This window comes from Scylla paramamosain, unplaced genomic scaffold, assembly GCF_035594125.1.
Source record: "Scylla paramamosain isolate STU-SP2022 unplaced genomic scaffold, ASM3559412v1 Contig31, whole genome shotgun sequence".
Lineage (NCBI taxonomy): Eukaryota > Metazoa > Arthropoda > Malacostraca > Decapoda > Portunidae > Scylla > Scylla paramamosain.
Window position 1 is genome coordinate 680001 of NW_026973696.1, and position 20000 is coordinate 700000.

Below are 20000 nucleotides of genomic sequence, written 5' to 3' on the forward strand. Positions count from 1 at the left end.
GAATACTGGTTAACTCTTGCACTGGGGAGGTGGACAGAATAGTGGTGAAAGACTGAGAATACTGGTTAACTCTTGCACTAGGAAGGTGGACTAGAGAGGTACCCAAGACTCTTTTAATCACCCAAACAAGCCCTTAACTACTAAATGACTCACCCACAGCCACAGTAGAGCGAATCAGCACTCAGCATCTTGACCAGCAGCACTTCAGAGGCGGGATGTGACCTGGAGCAATTAGAGGCACAGTAATTAAGGCCATAACTACCAAAACTACCACTGGAGTCGCTGTTAACCACCATTGTCACCACTAACGACTGATTCACTTCATTTTCATCATAACAGCCAATGTAGTTTAAGTTAGGAATGGTTAGCGAAGGGTAGTTTGCCTTGTTAAGCTGGTAGTTAGCATCTAATTGGCTGTTAGTGGTGTTAGTTGATGTTTTTGGGTAGTTAGACACACTAGACTTGTTGGTAGAGTAGTTAGGGTTGTCAGGAGAGCTTTGAGAGTGGTTAGAGGAGAAATCTTGCTTGTTATCATTGTTAGAAGATGAATTAGATGACTCAGGGTTGTTAGGGAGAGGAAGTGAATCGTTAGAAGATGCAATGTAGTTAGGATCACTTAGGACTGGTGACGTAGTAGTAGTAGTAGTAGTAGTAGTAGTAGTAGTAGTAGTAGTAGTAGTAGTAGTAGTAGTAGTAGTAGTAGTGACAGCTGGTGGTATTATTAGTATTCTCTTGCAAGGTTCATTAGAAAACCGGAGGATTTCATAAACACTTGACGTATCTTCACTACCACACTTCTCTCTAAGACTGTCAGGGCACAGGTAACAACCCAATTGGTCAAACATTAAGCCTGTCCCATTCCCCAGCGCCTGGTGACCCCCACACCCACACATCAACAGGTCATCAATGCTTAGAAGTTTAACTAGAACAATTTCCGTTTTCGTTTGCTTCTGCAGACATAATTTAACACAATTTTCTGCGGTTCTCTTTGTGTGGTAGGAGTGGTGGTTGATGACATGGTGGAGGTGGAGCAGTGAGTCCCGGTAGCAGCCTAGGTGGTGGATGCACACGCTCTTGGGGTGAGAGGATTCCACTTCTTTGGTGAGAATGTGGAGGAGGAGGAGGAGGGAGGTGAGAGAATACTTGAGTTGGCCTTTCATTTTTCTCGTTTTCTTTACGTTTTCTTTGATTATTTTTTTGCTTATCTTGTTTTTTCTTTGTTTTTTTCTATTTTCTTTCTTTTTCTTTCGTTATTTCACTTTGCTATTAATTTTTTATTCCTTTATTCTTTACTTTTTTCTATTTTCACTAGTTTCTGTTCATCTTTTCTTTTTTTTTCTTATTTATCTCCTTTCCCTTTCGTAATTCTCCTCTTCTTCCTTATATCTCTCGTTTTCTTTCTTATTAATTCTTCCTCTGTTTCTCCTTCCTCTTTCGCAATTCTCCTGTTTCTCTTTTTATTCACTAATTCCACTTTTATCACACTTCTTCTTCTTTATCTTCAATTTCTCTTCTATTCACAATTTATTCCTTCTCTGCTTCCTCCTCATTCGTGTTCCCTTCACTAATCTCTCTCTCTCTCTCTGTGTGTGTGTCTCTTCCCGCTCGCTCTCTCCTGATAAGAGATAGAGATAGAGAGATAAGAGATAATAAGATAATGAACGAAAATAACTGTCTTTTTTTCAATTTCTTTCATTTTTTCATATTTTTTCACTTCATTTTTTTCATTTTTCTCACTTTTTTTCATATTTCCTTTCTTTTTGCTTCTTTAAAATTAACAAAACATCAAAAAAATGCACTTAAATATTTAGAACGAAGCAAAACTGTCTCTCTCTCTCTCTCGTACGCACACACATACGTACATCAATATTTAGCTCAGAAAAAACAGCACAGACATGTAAACATCCCCTCTCTCTCTCTCTCTCTCTCTCTCTCTCTCTCACACAAACACATGCAACCAAATACACCATTTAAGTTAACGCCCTATAACTCCCAATGTACCTTAATTAAAACAACAGTACTTTACCAGCGCACAGAGGGAGAGTGTAGCTGCTCTCACAAGGCGGCAGGGAGATATGACGCAGCTGGGAGAGGAAGGGGAGAGGTTAGAAGTGAGTGATTCAAAGCTTCACTCAGCCCTGTTCTGAATGTAAACAAAAGCGCGTTCGAGTGTGATGTTATGAATCCCAATCGGGTAATTTGAATGCACCTCGGGTTTTCCTTGAATGGTTTTGTTGTATATTTGTTAAATAAATAATTAATAATAAAAAAAAGGTTAAATAAATAATAAAGATTTAAACAAAAATACTTTCTTCACATAATTCTTTACATAATTAAACTTTGTAAACATCTCGCTACTTCGGAAATGTTTAGACATACAATACATACAAAAGCTGTTGTATTTTATACATATGGTAATAAATAAATAAAAATATTTGGTTATTTACAATTAAAATAAGTTATTTTCCTTTCATTCTTGATGCAATACAAAATTAACATAAAATAATAACAAAAACAATTACTTCACATTAATAATAATAATAATAATAAAAGTTATTTTCCTTTCATTCTTGATGCAATACAAAATTAACATAAAATAATAACAAAAACAATTACTTCACATTAATAATAATAATAAAAGTTATTTTCCTTTCATTCTTGATGCAATACAAAATTAACATAAAATAATAACAAAAACAATTACTTCACATTAATAATAATAATAAAAATAATAATTCATGGAAAATAAAGAAATCAAGATAAATAATTAAGAAATCCTTGAAACGCAAGAAAATAGAGAAAATTAATTAAAAATAAAAGAAAAATCTACAAAATACAATAAAAGAATCTTTGGTTATTTTACAATTACAATAATTATTTTTCCTTCATCATTGGTACGATATAAACGATACCATTTTTTTTTTTTCACAATTCTTTACATGATTAATTAATCTTTGTAAACATCTCAATATTTTGGAATCCTTTACATAATTAATCTTTGTAAACACCTCGATATTTTGGAATGTTTAAACATACAATACATACAAAAGCTGCTGTATTTTGTACACGGTAATTAATAAATTTTAAAAAAATGTTTGGTTATTTTCTAATTATAATAAGTTATTTTCCTTTCATTCTTGATGTAATACAAATTTGAGATGAAAAATAAAAAAACAATTACTTCACATTAATAATAATAAGACGAGAAAATCCTTGAAAAATATGAAAATTAAAAGAATGTTTGATTACTTCACAATTATAATAAATATTTTCTTTTTCCTTTCATTCTTTATGCAATACAAAATACAGCAATAATATTAATAATTCATAATAATAATAATAACACATGTAAAGTCATTCACTTCATATTAATTATTCTCAAATTCACCACAAAACCACAAAAATAAAAACATTTACTTCATATTAATTATTCTCAAATTCACCACAAAACCACATAAATAAAAACATTTACTTCATATTAATTATTCTCAAATTCACCACAAAACCACAAAAATAAAAACATTTACTTCATATTAATTATTCTCAAATTCACCACAAAACCACAAAAATAAAAACATTTACTTCATATTAATTATTCTCAAATTCACCACAAAACCACAAAAATAAAAACATTTACTTCATATTAATTATTCTCAAATTCATCACAAATAAATGAAAATAAAGACATTTACTTCATATTAATTATTCTCAAATTCACCACAAAACCACACATAAATAAAAACATTTACTTCATATTAATTATTCTCAAATTCACCACAAAACCACAAAAATAAAAACATTTACTTCATATTAATTATTCTTAAATTCATCACAAATAAATGAAAATAAAAACATTTACTTCATATTAATTATTCTCAAATTCATCACAAATAAATAAAAATAAAAACATTTACTTCATACTATTCTCAAATTCACAAAAACAAAAAAATAAATAAATAAACAAATCACAAAAACATCTCATATTATTCTCAAATTAAAAATAAATAAAATAAAAAACAAGAAAAATAACAAACAATGAAACATTTTAATACATACTAATCATTCTTAAATCTGAAAAAAAATAAATAAAACAAACAAATAAACAAACAAACAAACAAAAACATTATTATCACCATTATACACCAATTACAACTACTGGGGTGCTTTGTAGGTGTTCCCCATGACATCCCTCTTCTTCTTCTCAAGGTCACTCAACCAGGGCCGTGTATTGGGGGAGTAAGGGGTCAGGGGAAGGTCATAAGGCAAAGTGATATCAGGGTCACCACTCAATGGCAGCCGAAACTTTGTACCCCCTGTCTGGTGAAACAAAAAACGGGAATTCAGACAGACAGACAGACAGACAGACAGACAGACAGAGAGACAGAGAGAGAGAGAGAGAGAGAGAGAGAGAGAGAGAGAGAGAGAGAGAGAGAGAGAGAGAGAGAGAGAGAGAGAGAGAGAGAGAGAGAGAGAGAGAGAGAGAGAGAGAGAGAGAGAGAGAGAGACAGACAGACAGACAGACAGACAGACAGACAGACAGACAGACAGACAGACAGACAGACAGACAGACAGACAGACAGACAGACAGACAGAGAGAGAGAGAGAGAGAGAGAGAGAGAGAGAGAGAGAGAGAGAGAGAGAGAGAGAGAGAGAGAGAGAGAGAGAGAGAGAGAGAGAGAGAGAGAGAGAGAGAGAGAGAGAGAGAGAGAGAGAGAGAGAGAGAGATCGAACACCTTGAAAAACTCTCAAAAACACCCTTAAATACACCCACAACACCCTTAAATACACCCAAAACACCCTTAAATACACCCACAACACCCTTAAATACACCCACAACACCCTTAAATACACCCACAACACCCTTAAATACATCTACACCCTTAAATACACCCACAACACCCTTCAATACATCTACACCCTTAAATACACCCACAACACCCTTCAATACATCTACACCCTTAAATACACCCACAACACCCTTAAATACATCCACACCCTTAAATACACCCACAACACCCTTAAATACACCCAAAATACCCTTAAATACACCCACAACACCCTTAAATACATCCACACCCTTAAATACACCCACAACACCCTTAAATACACCCACAACAGCCTTATATACACCCACAACACCCTTAAATACACCCACAACACCCTTAAATACACCCACAACACCCTTAAATACACCCACAACACCCTTAAATACACCCACAACACCCTTAAATACATCAACACCCTTAAATACATCCACAACACCCTTAAATACACCCACAACACCCTTATATACACCCACAACACCCTTAAATACACCCACAACACCCTTCGTAGCTCGATATGACATCTCAAAGTCCAGTTTAAGCCTTATGAAGGATTCCTCCTCCTCCTCCTCCTCCTCCTCCTCCTCCTCCTCCTCCTCCTCCTCCTCCTCCTCCTCCTCCTCCTCCTCCTCCTCCTCCTCCTCCTCCTCCTCTTCCTCCTCCTCTTCCTCCTCCTCCTCCTCCCGCTGTGTGATCCGTCTTCCAGAAACACCCCGGAGCGATGACACCGCACGCACGCACGCACGCACGCACGCACGCACGCACGCACGCACGCTCGCTCGCTCGCTCGCTCTCTCTCTCTCTCTCTCTCTCTCTTGGAGGGGAAACTGTACACTTCCAATGAAAGAGAGAGAGAGAGAGAGAGAGAGAGAGAGAGAGAGAGAGAGAGAGAGAGAGAGAGAGAGAGAGAGAGAGAGAGAGAGAGAGAGAGAGAGAGAGAGAGAGAGAGAGAGAAATTTCATCCCTTTTCATATCAAGTTTCAGGCAAATACCATTCTCTCTCTCTCTCTCTCTCTCTCTCTCTCTCTCTCTCTCTGACAAGTTACCTTCCACCATTTAATTATAAAATGGAAGATAATGAAAAAATTGACAGTAAAGGACGACAGGCATCACCTCTCCATTCTGATAAAACAGGTGGATGCTTTAAATCATTTTCCGACTAATGTCTTCGCTTTCTTCAGCTTCTTCTTATAGGTAGGTGTGTTTCATACAGGGACTGCCACGTGTAAGCCTGGTCGCTTCTTGCAGCTTCCCTTATTTCTTATGTTCTTATGTTCTTATGTTCTTCTTCTAAATATTGAGTGTCACTGTCTTCAAAATTACAACCACTGTTAAATACATAGGTTGTGTCCTGCTCCATGCTGAGTTGCTAAATACATAGGTTGTGTCCTGCTGCATGCTGAGTTGCTCAATACATAGGTTGTGTCCTGCTCCATGCTGAGTTGCTCAATACATAGGTTGTGTCCCGCTCCATGCTGAGTTGCTCAATACATAGGTTGTGTCCTTCTCCATGCTGAGTTGCTGAATACATAGGTTGTGTCCCGCTCCATGCTGAGTTGCTAAATACATAGGCTGAGTTGCTAAATACATAGGTTGTGTCCTGCTCCATGCTGAGTTATCATCCGAGATCCTTGGCTCTTATCAGGATGTCTCTTCACACTTAACATGGTTTTTTCCACCTGGCAGATCGCTGTGGGGTTGCCAAGTGTCGCCCGGAGAAAGGGAAAATAGCTCAGTTACCGCTAACTTTCCAGAGCTAGTGAGTGACAACACAATGCGTGTGGAAACATGGCACACACTTCCACTCACACCATCTCACTCCAGAAACCGCTAACACCTCAAAATTGAGGCGCGAAAATTCTTGATTACAGGTGTGATCGCCATCACTACGGACGCATTCATGCAATCGTGTATATATACGATTGCCGGAAGGAAAGGGTTAAATACACCCACAACACCCAAAAACACCTCAAAACACCACAAAAACACCCCAAAACACCCCAAAACTCCCCACAACACCCTTACATACACCCACAACACCACAAAAACACTCCAAAACTCCCCACAACACCCTTAAATACACCCACAACACCCAAAAACACCCCACACCACCACAAAAACACCCCAAAACATCCCAAAACTCCCCATAACACCCTTAAATACACCCACAACACCCAAAAACACCCCACAACACAAAAAACACCCCAAAACATCCCAAAACTCCCCACAACACCCTTAAATACACCCACAACACCCAAAAACACCCCACAACACAAAAAACACCCCAAAACACCCCAAAACTCCCCACAACACCCTTAAATACACCCACAACACCCTTAAATACACCCACAACACCCACAAACCCCCACAACACCCTTATATACACCCACATCCTGAAACTTACTACAAATTTTGGCAGGAGCAGGACGCCCAGTTCAAACGCCCTGATGAAGAGCTGGTCGCCCTTCTTCTGCAGCACACCCCAGGCTGCCTTTGAGAGGTTGGCAGAGGTCAGCATGAAGTAATAGGCATGCTTGTGGTCTGGGGTCACCTGGGTGTAGGTCTTGATGTGGGGCATTGACCTGCTCCGCTGTCTGCCCTCACTGCGCCAGCATCTGTGGGGTCAGGTCAGGTCAGGTTAGGTTAGGTCACGTTAGGTAAGACTGGTGCAGTAGCAGTAGCAGCAGTAGTAGTATAGCTGACCCCCTGACCCCTTGACCCCTTGACCCCTGACCCGCCACACAGCCACACAGACACACAGACACTTACCGCATATAGCGTCTCAACCACCTCTGCTTGTTGTCTACATCAGATCTGTAAGGCAGGCAGGACCCACCCTCCCATCCCTCACTGCTGTTCCTCACATCCTCTTCATTTGGGTAAACTACACAGATCTGTGGGTGTAAGAGTGGGTGTAGTAGTGGCTGTGGCATTGTGGGAGGCTGTGGCAGTGTTTGGGAAGGTGTGGCAGTGTTTGGGAGGCTGTGGCAGTGTTTGGGAAGGTGTAGCAGTGTTTGGGAGGCTGTGGCAGTGTTTGGGAGGGTGTGGCAGTGTTTGGGAGGCTGTGGCAGTGTTTGGGAAGGTGTAGCAGTGTTTGGGAAGGTGTGGCAGTGTTTGGGAAGGTGTAGCAGTGTTTGGAAGAGTGTGGCAGTGTTTGGGAGGCTGTGGCAGTGTTTGGGAGGCTGTGGCAGTGTTTGGAAAGGGTGTGGCAGTGTTTGGGAGGGTGTGGCAGTGTTTGGGAGGGTGTGGCAGTGTTTTGGAGGCTGTGGCAGTGTTTAGGAGAGTGTGGCAGTGTTTGGGAAGGTGTGGCAGTGTTTGGGAAGGTGTAGCAGTGTTTGGGAGGGTGTGGCAGTGTTTGGGAGGCTGTGGCAGTGTTTGGGAGGCTGTGGCAGTGTTTGGGAAGGTGTAGCAGCGTTTGGGAGGGTGTGACAGTGTTTGGGAGGATGTAGCAGTGTTTGGGAAGGTGTGGCAGTGTTTGGGAAGGTGTAGCAGTGTTTGGGAGGGTGTGGCAGTGTTTGGGAAGGGTGTGGCAGTGTTTGGGAAGGGTGCAGATTAGATTAGGTTAAGTTGGCTTAGATTACAAACAGACAGACAGACAAATAAACTACATTTTTCAGGGTTAAACAAAACAAACGGCTATCACTGGGTATTCAGGCCTACCTTAGGGTTGGCGTCCGTGTCGGTGTATCCCCCTGACAGACTGTGATGCAGCTCTTTCCCCAACCACTCCTTTGCATCCTTGCCTAGGGAGCCTGAGAGAGAGAGAGAGAGAGAGAGAGAGAGAGTCTTACATAGTCTCTTCCAGTCTATTCAAGCCTCTCCCAGGTTCTCCCAGTCTCCTGCAGCCTCTCAGAGTATCTCCCAGCTCCCTCCAAAATCTTTCAGCCTTCTCCAGCCTATCTCAGAATCTTCCAGTCTCCTCCAGCTTCCTCCAGCCTCTCCCAGCCTCCTCCAGCCTCCTCCAGCCCCTCCCAGCCTCCTCCAGCCTTTCCCAGCCTCCTCCAGCCTCTCCCAGCCTCCTCCAGCCTATCTCAGCCTCCTCCAGCCTTTCCCAGCCTCCTCCAGCCTCTCCCAGCCTCCTCCAGCCTCTCCCAGCCTCCTCCAGCCTATCTCAGCCTCCTCCAGCCCCTCCCAGCCTCCTCCAGCCTTTCCCAGCCTCTCCCAGCCTCCTCCAGCCTATCTCAGCCTCCTCCAGCCTTTCCCAGCCTCCTCCAGCCTCTCCCAGCCTCCTCCAGCCTCTCCCAGCCTCCTCCAGCCTATCTCAGCCTCCTCCAGCCTCTCCCAGCCTCCTCCAGCCTCTCCCAGCCTCCTCCAGCCTCTCCCAGCCTCCTCCAGCCTCCTCCAGCCTCTCCCAGCCTCCTCCAGCCTCTCCCGGCCTCCTCCAGCCTTTCCCAGCCTCCTCCAGCCTTTCCCAGCCTCCTCCAGCCTCTCCCAGCCTCCTCCAGCCTCTCCCAGCCTCCTCCAGCCTCTCCCAGCCTCCTCCAGCCTCTCCCGGCCTCCTCCAGCCTTTCCCAGCCTCCTCCAGCCTTTCCCAGCCTCCTCCAGCCTCCTCCAGTCTCTCCCAGCCTCCTCCAGCCTCTCCCAGTCTCCTCCAGCCTCTCCCAGTCTCCTCCAGCCTCTCCCAGCCTCCTCCAGCCTCTCCCAGCCTCCTCCAGCCTATCTCAGCTTCCTCCAGCCTATTCCAGCCTCCTCCAGCCTCTCCCAGCCTCCTCCAGCCTCTCCCAGCCTCCTCCAGCCTATCTCAGCCTCCTCCAGCCTATTCCAGCCTCCTCCAGCCTCTCCCAGCCTCCTCCAGCCTCTCCCAGCCTCCTCCAGCCTCTCCCAGCCTCCTCCAGCCTATCTCAGCCTCCTCCAGCCTTTCCCAGCCTCCTCCAGCCTTTCCCAGCCTCCTCCAGCCTCTCCCAGCCTCCTCCAGCCTCTCCCAGCCTCCTCCAGCCTCTCCCAGTCTCCTCCAGCCTCTCCCAGCCTCCTCCAGCCTCTCCCAGCCTCCTCCAGCCTATCTCAGCCTCCTCCAGCCTCTTCCAGCCTCCTCCAGCCTCTCCCAGCCTCCTGCAGCCTCTCCCAGCCTCCTCCAGCCTCTCCCAGTCTCCTCCAGCCTCTCCCAGTCTCCTCCAGCCTCTCCCAGCCTCCTCCAGCCTCTCCCAGCCTCCTCCAGCCTCTCCCAGCCTCCTCCAGCCTATCTCAGCCTCCTCCAGCCTATTCCAGCCTCCTCCAGCCTCTCCCAGCCTCCTCCAGCCTCTCCCAGCCTCCTCCAGCCTCTCCCAGCCTCCTCCAGCCTATCTCAGCCTCCTCCAGCCTTTCCCAGCCTCCTCCAGCCTCTCCCAGCCTCCTCCAGCCTCTCCCAGCCTCCTCCAGCCTCTCCCAGTCTCCTCCAGCCTCTCCCAGCCTCCTCCAGCCTCTCCCAGCCTCCTCCAGCCTATCTCAGCCTCCTCCAGCCTCTTCCAGCCTCCTCCAGCCTCTCCCAGCCTCCTGCAGCCTCTCCCAGCCTCCTCCAGCCTCTCCCAGTCTCCTCCAGCCTCTCCCAGCCTCTCCCAGCCTCCTCCAGCCTCTCCCAGCCTCCTCCAGCCTCTCCCAGCCTCCTCCAGCCTCTCCCAGTCTCCTCCAGCCTCTCCCAGCCTCTCCCAGCCTCCTCCAGCCTCTCCCAGCCTCCTCCAGCCTATTCCAGCCTCTCAGCCTCCTCCAGCCTCTCCCACCACACCACACCCAGTACATTACAATCTCTCTTATTTTTTTTTTTCTCTCTCTCTCTCTCTCTCTCTCTCTCTCTCTCTCTCTCTCTCTCTCTCTCTCTCTCTCTCTCTCTCTCAAATATGCATATCATTGAGACATCACCACAATTCAGCAAGCACTCGGCTCACACTCAACATGACGTCACCATCAGATTGACCAGTAAAGACACCATTTCAACACCACAGTCAGCACCCCAGCACCTTTCCAGCCCTCAGCACTTAAATAAACAAAACAAACACCATTTCAACACCACAGTCAGCACCCCAGCACTCCCTCAGCACTCACCAATAGAGGAGCACTGTACAATGGAGTACGGCTGTTCCTCGACGGACTCCAAGGAAGGGTCCAGGTGTTCTGACAGAATCCTCTTGATCTTGATGTGACCCCATTCATCTTTCATCTCTTTCGTGTGGTAGCCTGGGACACTAGCCACCAATACAGCCCTGGAGGAGGAGGAGGAGGAGGAGGAGGAGGAGGAGGAGGAGGAGGAGGAGGAGGAGGAGGAGGAGGAGAGAAAATGTTGATATTATTGTTATTCTTATTATCATTATTATTGCTCGCAGGAGAAGAAGGAAGAGGAGAAAGAGGAGGATAAAGAAGAGAAGATGAAAAAAACACCCTGCAACACCCTGTAACACCCTGCAACACTCACCTACACTCGGAGAAGTCATGCATCTCCACCAGGTCGACCCAATGCTGCAGGTGTGTTGATTGGTAAGCGTCTAGGTACTCCAACAAGTCCCTTTTGAATCCTGTTGGTGACTCTCCTTGTGATATTCCAGCTTCCCCATTTTCTGTGAAGGAAGGATGCTGGGTTAGGCTCGCTGTGTGTGCTGTGTGCTGTGTGCCTCTCCCAGACCCTCCCAAACACTGCCACAGCCTCCCAAACACTGCCACAGCCTCCCAAACACTGCTACACCCTCCCAAACACTGCCACACCCTCCCAAACACTGCCACAGCCTCCCAAACACTGCCACAGCCTCACAAACACTGCCACAGCCTCCCAAACACTGCCACACCCTCCCAAACACTGCCACAGCCTCCCAAACACTGCCACAGCCTCCCAAACACTGCCACACCCTCCCAGACACTGCCACAGCCTCCCAAACACTGCCACACCCCTCCCAAACACTGCCAGACCCTCCCAAACACAGCCACACCCTCCCAAACACAGCCACAGCCTCCCAAACACTGCCACACCCTCCCAAACACCCACAAACACTGCTACACACTTCCCAAACACAGACAACCTTTAGTTTTTTCCTCTCACAACACTGGTACACCCCCCAACACACACACACACACACACTCATCCTCCCCACACTCATGTATGCCTCCCCAGCGTGGTCCTCCTCTCCTCACACACACTTAACAGCCACAGCTAGAGAGTGTGCAGAAAAGGGTGTGCAGGGTCATCCTTAGCCTTGCCTACGCCACTTATGATGAAGCCCTGACCACCCTAACTTTGTCCAGACTATCCACCAGGCACCGAGAGGCTCTGGAGAAGCTTGGAAGGGGACTACTGCATCATCCACGCCTCAGACACATGCTGCCGCCTGACGCGCCTCGCCCGGTCCGTGCCACCAGACACCACAACAAGATAACACCCCCAAGGCGCCGCGCACGGACCGGCACAGACTCAGCGCGATTACCGGCAAGGTGCGAGCCATCAATCAATAGTATTTCACTTCTAGATTAGACTTTGCTTTAGGATTTAATCAATTTAGGATTAATGTTATTTCTCCAGCCCCTTTCTGTACATTTTCACTTTGTCAACTGCCTCAATAATGTTATTTCTCCAGCCACCTCTGTACATTTTCACTGCATAATAAACCATCTATTATTATCATTATTATTAACACACACGCACATACCAATCTTGGGGAAGACAGGAGAGACCCAGTAGCCCTGCGTCTTCTCAAAACAATCATTGGACAACAAATTGGAAGTGTGGATGACGATTCTCATGCCAGTCTCGTACAAAAAAAACATGGCCTTGGTGTGGTGCCTTCCATACCGGTAACGCACTGGAACCTGCGGGGGACACAGAGGAGAGTGCATGAGAGAGAGAGAGAGAGAGAGAGAGAGAGAGAGAGAGAGAGAGAGAGAGAGAGAGAGAGAGAGAGAGAGAGAGAGAGAGAGAGAGAGAGAGAGAGAGAGAGAGAGAGAGAGAGAGAGAGAGAGAGAGAGAGAGAGAGGGGCTGGGAGTGACTGGGAGAGGCTGGGATAAACTGGGAGAAGCTGGGATGAACTGGGAGTGGCTGGGATGAACTGGGAGAGGCTGGGATGAACTGGGAGAGGCTGGGATGAACTGGGAGAGGCTGAGATGGACTGGGAGAAGCTGGGATGGACTGGGAGAGGCTGAGATAGACTGGGAGAGGCTGAGATGGACTGGGAGAAGCTGGGATGAACTGGGAGAGGCTGAGATGGACTGGGAGAGGCTGAGATGGACTGGGAGAGGCTGGGATGAACTGGGAGAGGCTGGGATGGACTGGGAGAGGCTGGGATGGACTGGGAGAGGCTGAGATGAACTGGGAGAGGCTGAGATGGACTAGGAGAAGCTGGGATGAACTGGGAGAGGCTGGGATGAACTGGGAGAAGCTGAGATGGACTGGGAGAGGCTGAGATAGACTGGGAGAGGCTGAGATAAACTGGGAGAAGCTGGGATGAACTGGGAGAGGCTGGGATGAACTGGGAGAGGCTGGGATGAACTGGGAGAGGCTGAGATGGACTGGGAGAGGCTGGGATGGACTGGGAGAGGCTGAGATAGACTGGGAGAAGCTGGGATGAACTGGGAGAGGCTGAGATAGACTGGGAGAGGCTGATGGAATATAAAACATTACTATTACTACTACTACTACTACTACTACTACTACTACTACTACTATAACTTCTATACCAAATGCACACAGACACACACACACACACACACACACACACACACACACTCTTAACTCTCTCTCTCTCTCTCTCTCTCTCTCTCTCTCTTACCTTATAAAATGTGATATTCCGATAAATTTTTTTGGTGGGACAAATTTCCCCATACACCAACAGCAGCGGCTTGTCAGCGACGTTTGCAGACTCATAAACTTCCATCAGGAATTTCAAGTCAACCAGGAAGGTCAGCTGAGGTCACAAAAGGTCACACAAGGTCAGTTTGGGTGAATTGGGGTGTTTTTTGTGTGTGTTGCTCTCTCTCTCTCTCTCTCTCTCTCTCTCTCTCTCTCTCTCTCTCTCTCTCTCTCTCTGTGGATTGTTATTCTCCTGTGTGTGTGTGTGTGTGTGTGTGTGTGTGTATCTCTCTCTCTCTCTCTCTCTCTCTCTCTCTCTCTCTCTCTCTCACCTGTGCACTCTCCACCAGCTTGCCAAGGGCCGGGTTGAGAAGGTCATTGAGGACGAGGCATGAAGAATCATTGTAGGTGCCCTCAACACTGTAACACTTGTTGAGAAACAGACCGAAGGGTTGACTGTCTGCCAGGCGGTCTATGAAGGGTTTACTGGGTCTGTGAGGGAGAGGAGAGGGGTGAGTGTCTGGTGGGGAGCTGGGAGAGGCTGGGAGAGGCTGGGAGGGGCTGGGAGAGGCTGGGAGAGGCTGGGAGGGGCTGGGAGAGAGGAGAAATGTCTGAGAGGTTTTAGCAATGCTTGGGAGAGTCTATGTGATCTGTGAGGGAGAGAAGGGGGGAGAGGCTGGGAGAGGCTGGGAGGGGCTGGGAGAGGCTGGGAGGGGCTGGGAGAGGCTGGGAGAGGCTGGGAGGGGCTGGGAGGGGCTGGGAGAGGGATGAAAATGACTAGAAAAGTTGTGTCATTAGATTAAGTTAGGTTAGGTTCTCTCTCTCTCTCTCTCTCTCTCTCTCTCTCTCTCTCTCTCTCTCTCTCTCTCTCTCTCTCTCTCTCTCTCTCTCTCTCTCTCACCTCTGCATGGTCCTCCTCTTCTTCTTTGCTTGTGTCTCCTCCTCTCCTTTTCTCTTCCTGCTCTCTCTTCCTTCTCCATCTGTTGAAAAATTAATGGATTAGAGAGAGAAAAAAAGAACAAACAAACAAACAAACAAACAAACATCAATTCAATACAATCCACCTTAGCTCCTCCTCCTCCTTCACCTTCCTCACCTTCTTCATCTTCACTTCCCTCATCTTCATCATCTTCATCTTCTTCATCTCCTTCTGTAGGGTGTGAAAACTCCAAGTGGTGCTGAGGATTCTTCCTGTAGCAAGATGAACCATACCTGCAGGGCGGCTTGGCTCCTGAAGTACCTGCTTGTCCATCTTCCTGTCTCTGGGGCCCCTGGGGTGACTTGTGAGATGGGCCTGGTCTGCTGTCTGCTGGGGGAGGGACGGAGGGAGGGAGGGAGGGAGGGAGGGAGGGAGGGAGGGAGAGAGAGAGAGCAAGGGTTAGGTGTGTGTGTGTGTGTGTGTGTGCTTTCTCTCTCTCTCTCTCTCTCTCTCTCTCTCTCTCTCTCTCTCTCTCTCTCTCTCTCTCTCTCTCTCAGAATCTACCAAATCAAATCTTCACATTCAAAATTATCTTCCTCTTCTCCTCCTCCTCCTCCTCCTCCTCCTCCTCCTCCTCCTCCTCCTCCTCCTCACTGTCTGAGAAGTTAAGGGTGTATTCACTAACCACAGGGACTGAATGAGACATCAGACCTTCCACCTCTTCCTCTAATCTTCATCATCTCTTCTTCCTCGCTGCTGTCCGACATCTTGTGGCTTGAATGTGGCATCAATAGAGACCATTCCGCTGCACTGTCCTCCGCTTCTTCCGCCCTCCTTGCCTCCTCGTCAAACTGTACACGCAGAGAGAGAGAGAGAGAGAGAGAGAGAGAGAGAGAGAGAGAGAGAGAGAGAGAGAGAGAGAGAGAGAGAGAGAGAGAGAGAGAGAGAGAGAGAGTGAGCTTCATCTTCCAAATGCACTCAAAACACTGGTACATCCTGCCAAACACTGCCACAGCCTCCCAAACACTGCTACACCCTCCCAAACACTGCCACACCCTCCCAAACACTGCCACAGCCTCCCAAACACTGCCACACCCTCCCAAACACTGCCACACCCTCCCAAACACTGCCACACCCTCCCAAACACTGCCACACCCTCCCAAACACTGCCACACCCTCCCAAACACTGCTACACCCTCCCAAACACTGCCACACCCTCCCAAACACTGCCACAGCCTCCCAAACACTGCCACACATTCCCAAACACTGTCACACCTTCCCACACACTGGTACACCCTCCCAAACACTGGTACACCCTGTCTTCTATACAGGGTGGAATCAAAAGCTTTTCGTCTCATCAACTCCTCTCCTCTAACTGTCTTCAGCCTCTCTCTCACCACCACAATGTTGCATATCTAGCTGTCTTCTACCGCTATTTTCATTCTAACTGCTCTTCTGATCTTGCTAACTGCATGCCTCCCCTCTTTTTTTTTTTTTTTTAATGTAGGAGTGACACTGGCCAAGGGCAACAAAAATCTAATAAAAAAAAATGCCCACTGAAATGGCAGTCCCATAAAAGGGTCAAAGCAGTGGTCAAAAATTGATGAATAAGTGTCTTGAAACCTCCCTCTTGAAGGAATTCAAGTCATAGGAAGGTGGAAATACAGAAGCAGGCAGGGAGTTCCAGAGTTTACCAGAGAAAGGGATGAATGATTGAGAATACTGGTTAACTCTTGTGTTAGATAGGTGGACAGAATAGGGGTGAGAGAAAGAAGAAAGTCTTGTGCAGCGAGGCCACAGAAGGAAGGGAGGCATGCAGTTAGCAAGATCAGAAGAGCAGTTAGCATGAAAATAGCGGTAGAAGACAGCTAGATATTCAACATTGCGGCGGTGAGAGAGAGGCTGAAGACAGTCAGTTAGAGGAGAGGAGTTGATGAGACGAAAAGCTTTTGATTCTACCCTGTCTAGAAGAGCAGTATGAGTGGAACCTCCCCAGACATGTGAAGCATACTCCATACATGGACAGATAAGGCCCTTGTACAGAGTTAGCAGCTGGGGGGTGAGAAAAACTGGCAGAGACGTCTCAGAACACTTCCTTCCATGGCCTCGCTGCACAAGACTTTCTTCTTTCTCTCACCACTATTCTGTCCACCTCTCTAAGGCAAGAGTTAACCAGTATTCTCAATCATTCATCCCTTTCTCTGGTAAACTCTGGAACTCCCTGCCTGCTTCTGTATTTCCACCTTCCTATGACTTGAATTCCTTCAAGAGGGAGGTTTCAAGACACTTATTCATCAATTTTTGACCACTGCTTTGACCCTTTTATGGTACTGACATTTCAGTGGGCATTTTTTTTTATTGGAATTTTGTTGCCCTTGGCCAGTGTCACTCCTACATGAATAAAAAAAAAAAAAAAAACTGCCACAGCCTCCCAAACACTGCCACAGCATCCCAAACACTGCCACAGCCTCCCAAACACTGGTACACCCTCCCAAACACTGCCACAGCATCCCAAACACTGCCACACCCTCCCAAACAGTGCCACACCCTCCCAAACCCTGTTACACTCTCCCAGACACTCCTGGTCCACTAAATACACATTTCAAGGTAAAAATTTGCTAAATATAAAAAAAATACTGAAGTGAGGAGAAAATAATAAACAAATTTGGTATTTCTAACCTCCCTTTGAAGTCTCCTGGCCATTTCTTCATCTGATTTGTAAGCCATTGTTGTTCTGGCACAAATTTCTTTGTTTGCAGTGGAGTGATTGTTATTATTTTCACCTGTAACAAAGAAGGCCGTCAGCACACAGGAGAGAGGGGCTTCCTGCCTCACCCTCAGCCTATCACACAGCAGGGCCGCCTCACAGCAAGGCCACCACACAGTAAGTGCCTCGGTGCAGCCTACCACACTCGTACAAACCCCAGGGGCACGTGTGGTGGGCCTGCAGCGCTGCACCACACCCCAGGATGCACGGCTTGCACTGCCACACGATGTCCCTCAACTGCCACAGCCCAACACCTTCCCAATGACCCCACAGCTCAGGGCACTCCAGGGCTGACCACACTCACTCAACACCACAATCCAGCAAAGGGTTGAATGACTGAGAATACTGGTTAACTCTTCCATCAGACAGGTGGACAGAATAAGGGTGAGAGAAGATAGTGTTGTACAGTGAGGCTGCAGGAGGAGGGAGGCAAGCAATTAGCAAGATCAGAAAAGCAGTTAGCGTGAAAACAGCGGTATAAGACAGCTAGAGATGCAACACTGTGGCAATGAGAGAGGCTGATCAGTCAGTCAGTCAGAGAGAGAGAGAGAGAGAGAGAGAGAGAGAGAGAGAGAGAGAGAGAGAGAGAGAGAGAGAGAGAGAGAGAGAGAGAGAGGCTGAAGACAGTCAGTTAGAGGAGAGGAGTTAATGAGATGAAAAGCTTTTGATTGCACCCTGTCTGGAAGAGCGGTATGAGTGGAACCCCCAGACATGTGAAGCATTTTCCATGCATGGACGAGTAAGGGCCCTGTGCAGAGTAAGCAGCTGGAAGGGTGACAAAAACTGGCGGAGACACCTCAAAACGCCTGAATTCATGGAAATTGCCTGCTATTGGTGTGCTACTAAAGACATACAAGGCTGAAAAATAAAAAATAAATAAATAAAAAACTGTTAAAAAGCCAATCATTTGTTGAAGGTTAACGTACAAAGAAGCAAGCGTTAACAGAGATGCCTCACCTGCTAGCAATGCAACAAAATACACAGAGCAGCTCAGACATGCCAGACGCGGCCCAGCCAGCCAGGGACCACGCGTCGCCACTAGTGCCACGGAGTGACCACCACCTTTCCTCACTCACCTCCCGATTTACTTGTCCCCCGCCCACCATTGACTCCAAGCCCTCAGATGAGCCCAGGTAGACGCCACCAGTCCGCAGGGTGACCACAAGTGACTCAGACCAGCTCAAACAAAGTCAATCTGCCGCACACGTAGCGGACCCGGCCAGCGACCACGTGCCACCATTGTTCCCTCCTCTAGACGCAGTAGACAGGTGCCCACAGGTGCCCACAGGTGACCCAGGGTACCTCAAGCACACGCGCAATCTGCAACACAATTGGCATGACCTGACCACTGACCAGAATAAAATACGGGCGCCTTTTCTGCTCCTTCCAAAGACCGCTGCAAACACTCAAGCCACTTTTGGCGCCACTAATCTTGATCTTGGTGTTGATCAGTAGCTAAAATTATTTCCAAGCAAGGCCTTCGTATTGGCAGTTCATGTAGGTGGAAAAGGATATGAAAAATAGAAAAACAGACAGCATCTCTCACATCAGGTCATAATTTCCCCAGGGGTGCCTTCACAGTCCCAATCAGCCCTTTCATTGGTCTTTCCGCACAGTCCCAGCAGCATCACCATTCTCGAACTGTCTGTAATTCCTTGCTTTTACACCTATACACTGTGTCTTTGCTGCAAATATACTATCTTGCATACATCAGGGCCTCTCTCCTCTTGTTCAATTCTGGTGTACTTTCGTTTCAATCTATTCTTTCATTCATTCAGTCCCGCGCATTACATTTCTCATTCTTCCATTTTCTCATATTTTATTCAGTTTCCACTCTGTCTCCTCTTGTCAAGGCTCATTCACGTTTATTTTGATTTCTCCCAGCCATTCTGTCATTTCCATGCATATCTTCCTTCATTTGCTTCTACTTTCATTGCACAGACGCAACTTCCTTGATATTCACGCCTTTTTCATTCTTTCCAAGCCTAATCTTGTACCTAAGTCGCTTTTGTAGGTCTTTCCCCAAATGTGATCCATCCTGCATTTCTTTTCAAAGCTTATATTGCTGTTTCCTACTCTTCTGCCCCACTTTTGATTAATTTCGCTTTCGTTACATGCAGTCAAAATTAAAACGCAATTATACTCAGCACAGCCACACTCTTCCATATTTCTCTCAGCACGTTATATTTAATTGTTGTCATGCTTGCTGTGCTTCCTTATCGACTTATCTACTGGTTTCAAGCTTATCTTTTCACACTTTGCCTTTTTGCACGTATTCGGACTCACCCACGCCCATAGGTGACGCCATAGAATGTATATACAAGGTGTCCGATTCATAGCATCAAGACTTAGATAAATAACATATTTCACTTTTGTAATGATTTACCTCTGACCGCCACACACCTCAAGGCATATTCACCTTTATTTTTACGTTCTTATTTCATGTATTGGTCAACGTACAAGCCAAGCAGGGAATATGTAACAGGGGTGACGCAATACACACGCCACCTTGCAAATCTGATGAGCTGTACCACTTACAAAATCACCTCTTGTTTTATTGAGTTGAGATGTGCAGTGAGAGAGAGAGAGAGAGAGAGAGAGAGAGAGAGAGAGAGAGAGAGAGAGAGAGAGAGAGAGAGAGAGAGAGAGAGAGAGAGAGAGATATGGAAGGAGAGAGAGAGAGAGAGAGAGAGAATGTAGCTTGTCAGGGCTGCTCCATGTGGGATAGCAGAGTCTAGTGACACACAGAC

General features: G+C 46.7%; 1 protein-coding gene across 6 annotated transcripts in view; it reads right to left on the reverse strand.

Annotated features, from left to right (window-relative positions):
- Nucleotides 1–18710, reverse strand: part of LOC135097782 (tyrosyl-DNA phosphodiesterase 1-like) — a 19996-nt gene extending 1286 nt beyond the window's left edge. The window contains exons 1-15 of one of the 6 annotated variants that reach the window (XR_010266117.1): nucleotides 18327–18685; nucleotides 17163–17266; nucleotides 15169–15334; nucleotides 14661–14873; nucleotides 14466–14544; nucleotides 13897–14056; nucleotides 13545–13679; nucleotides 12428–12587; nucleotides 11206–11347; nucleotides 10839–10996; nucleotides 8484–8575; nucleotides 7593–7717; nucleotides 7228–7438; nucleotides 2027–2084; nucleotides 154–1615 (exon numbers count right to left, since the gene is read on the reverse strand). Coding sequence is in view for 4 of the 6 variants with exons in the window: in XM_063999820.1 (XP_063855890.1) it covers nucleotides 4153–4317; nucleotides 7228–7438; nucleotides 7593–7717; nucleotides 8484–8575; nucleotides 10839–10996; nucleotides 11206–11347; nucleotides 12428–12587; nucleotides 13545–13679; nucleotides 13897–14056; nucleotides 14466–14544; nucleotides 14661–14873; nucleotides 15169–15334; nucleotides 17163–17210 (1854 nt within the window). In the remaining 2 variants the exon portion in view is untranslated. Of the gene's footprint in view, nucleotides 1–153; nucleotides 1616–2001; nucleotides 2085–2293; nucleotides 4318–7227; nucleotides 7439–7592; nucleotides 7718–8483; nucleotides 8576–10838; nucleotides 10997–11205; nucleotides 11348–12427; nucleotides 12588–13544; nucleotides 13680–13896; nucleotides 14057–14465; nucleotides 14545–14660; nucleotides 14874–15168; nucleotides 15335–17162; nucleotides 17267–18326 lie in introns of those variants that run through there. The other 5 variants (XR_010266118.1, XM_063999820.1, XM_063999821.1 and 2 more) reach the window with 5 other exon arrangements.
- Nucleotides 18711–20000: the final 1290 nt, after the last annotated feature.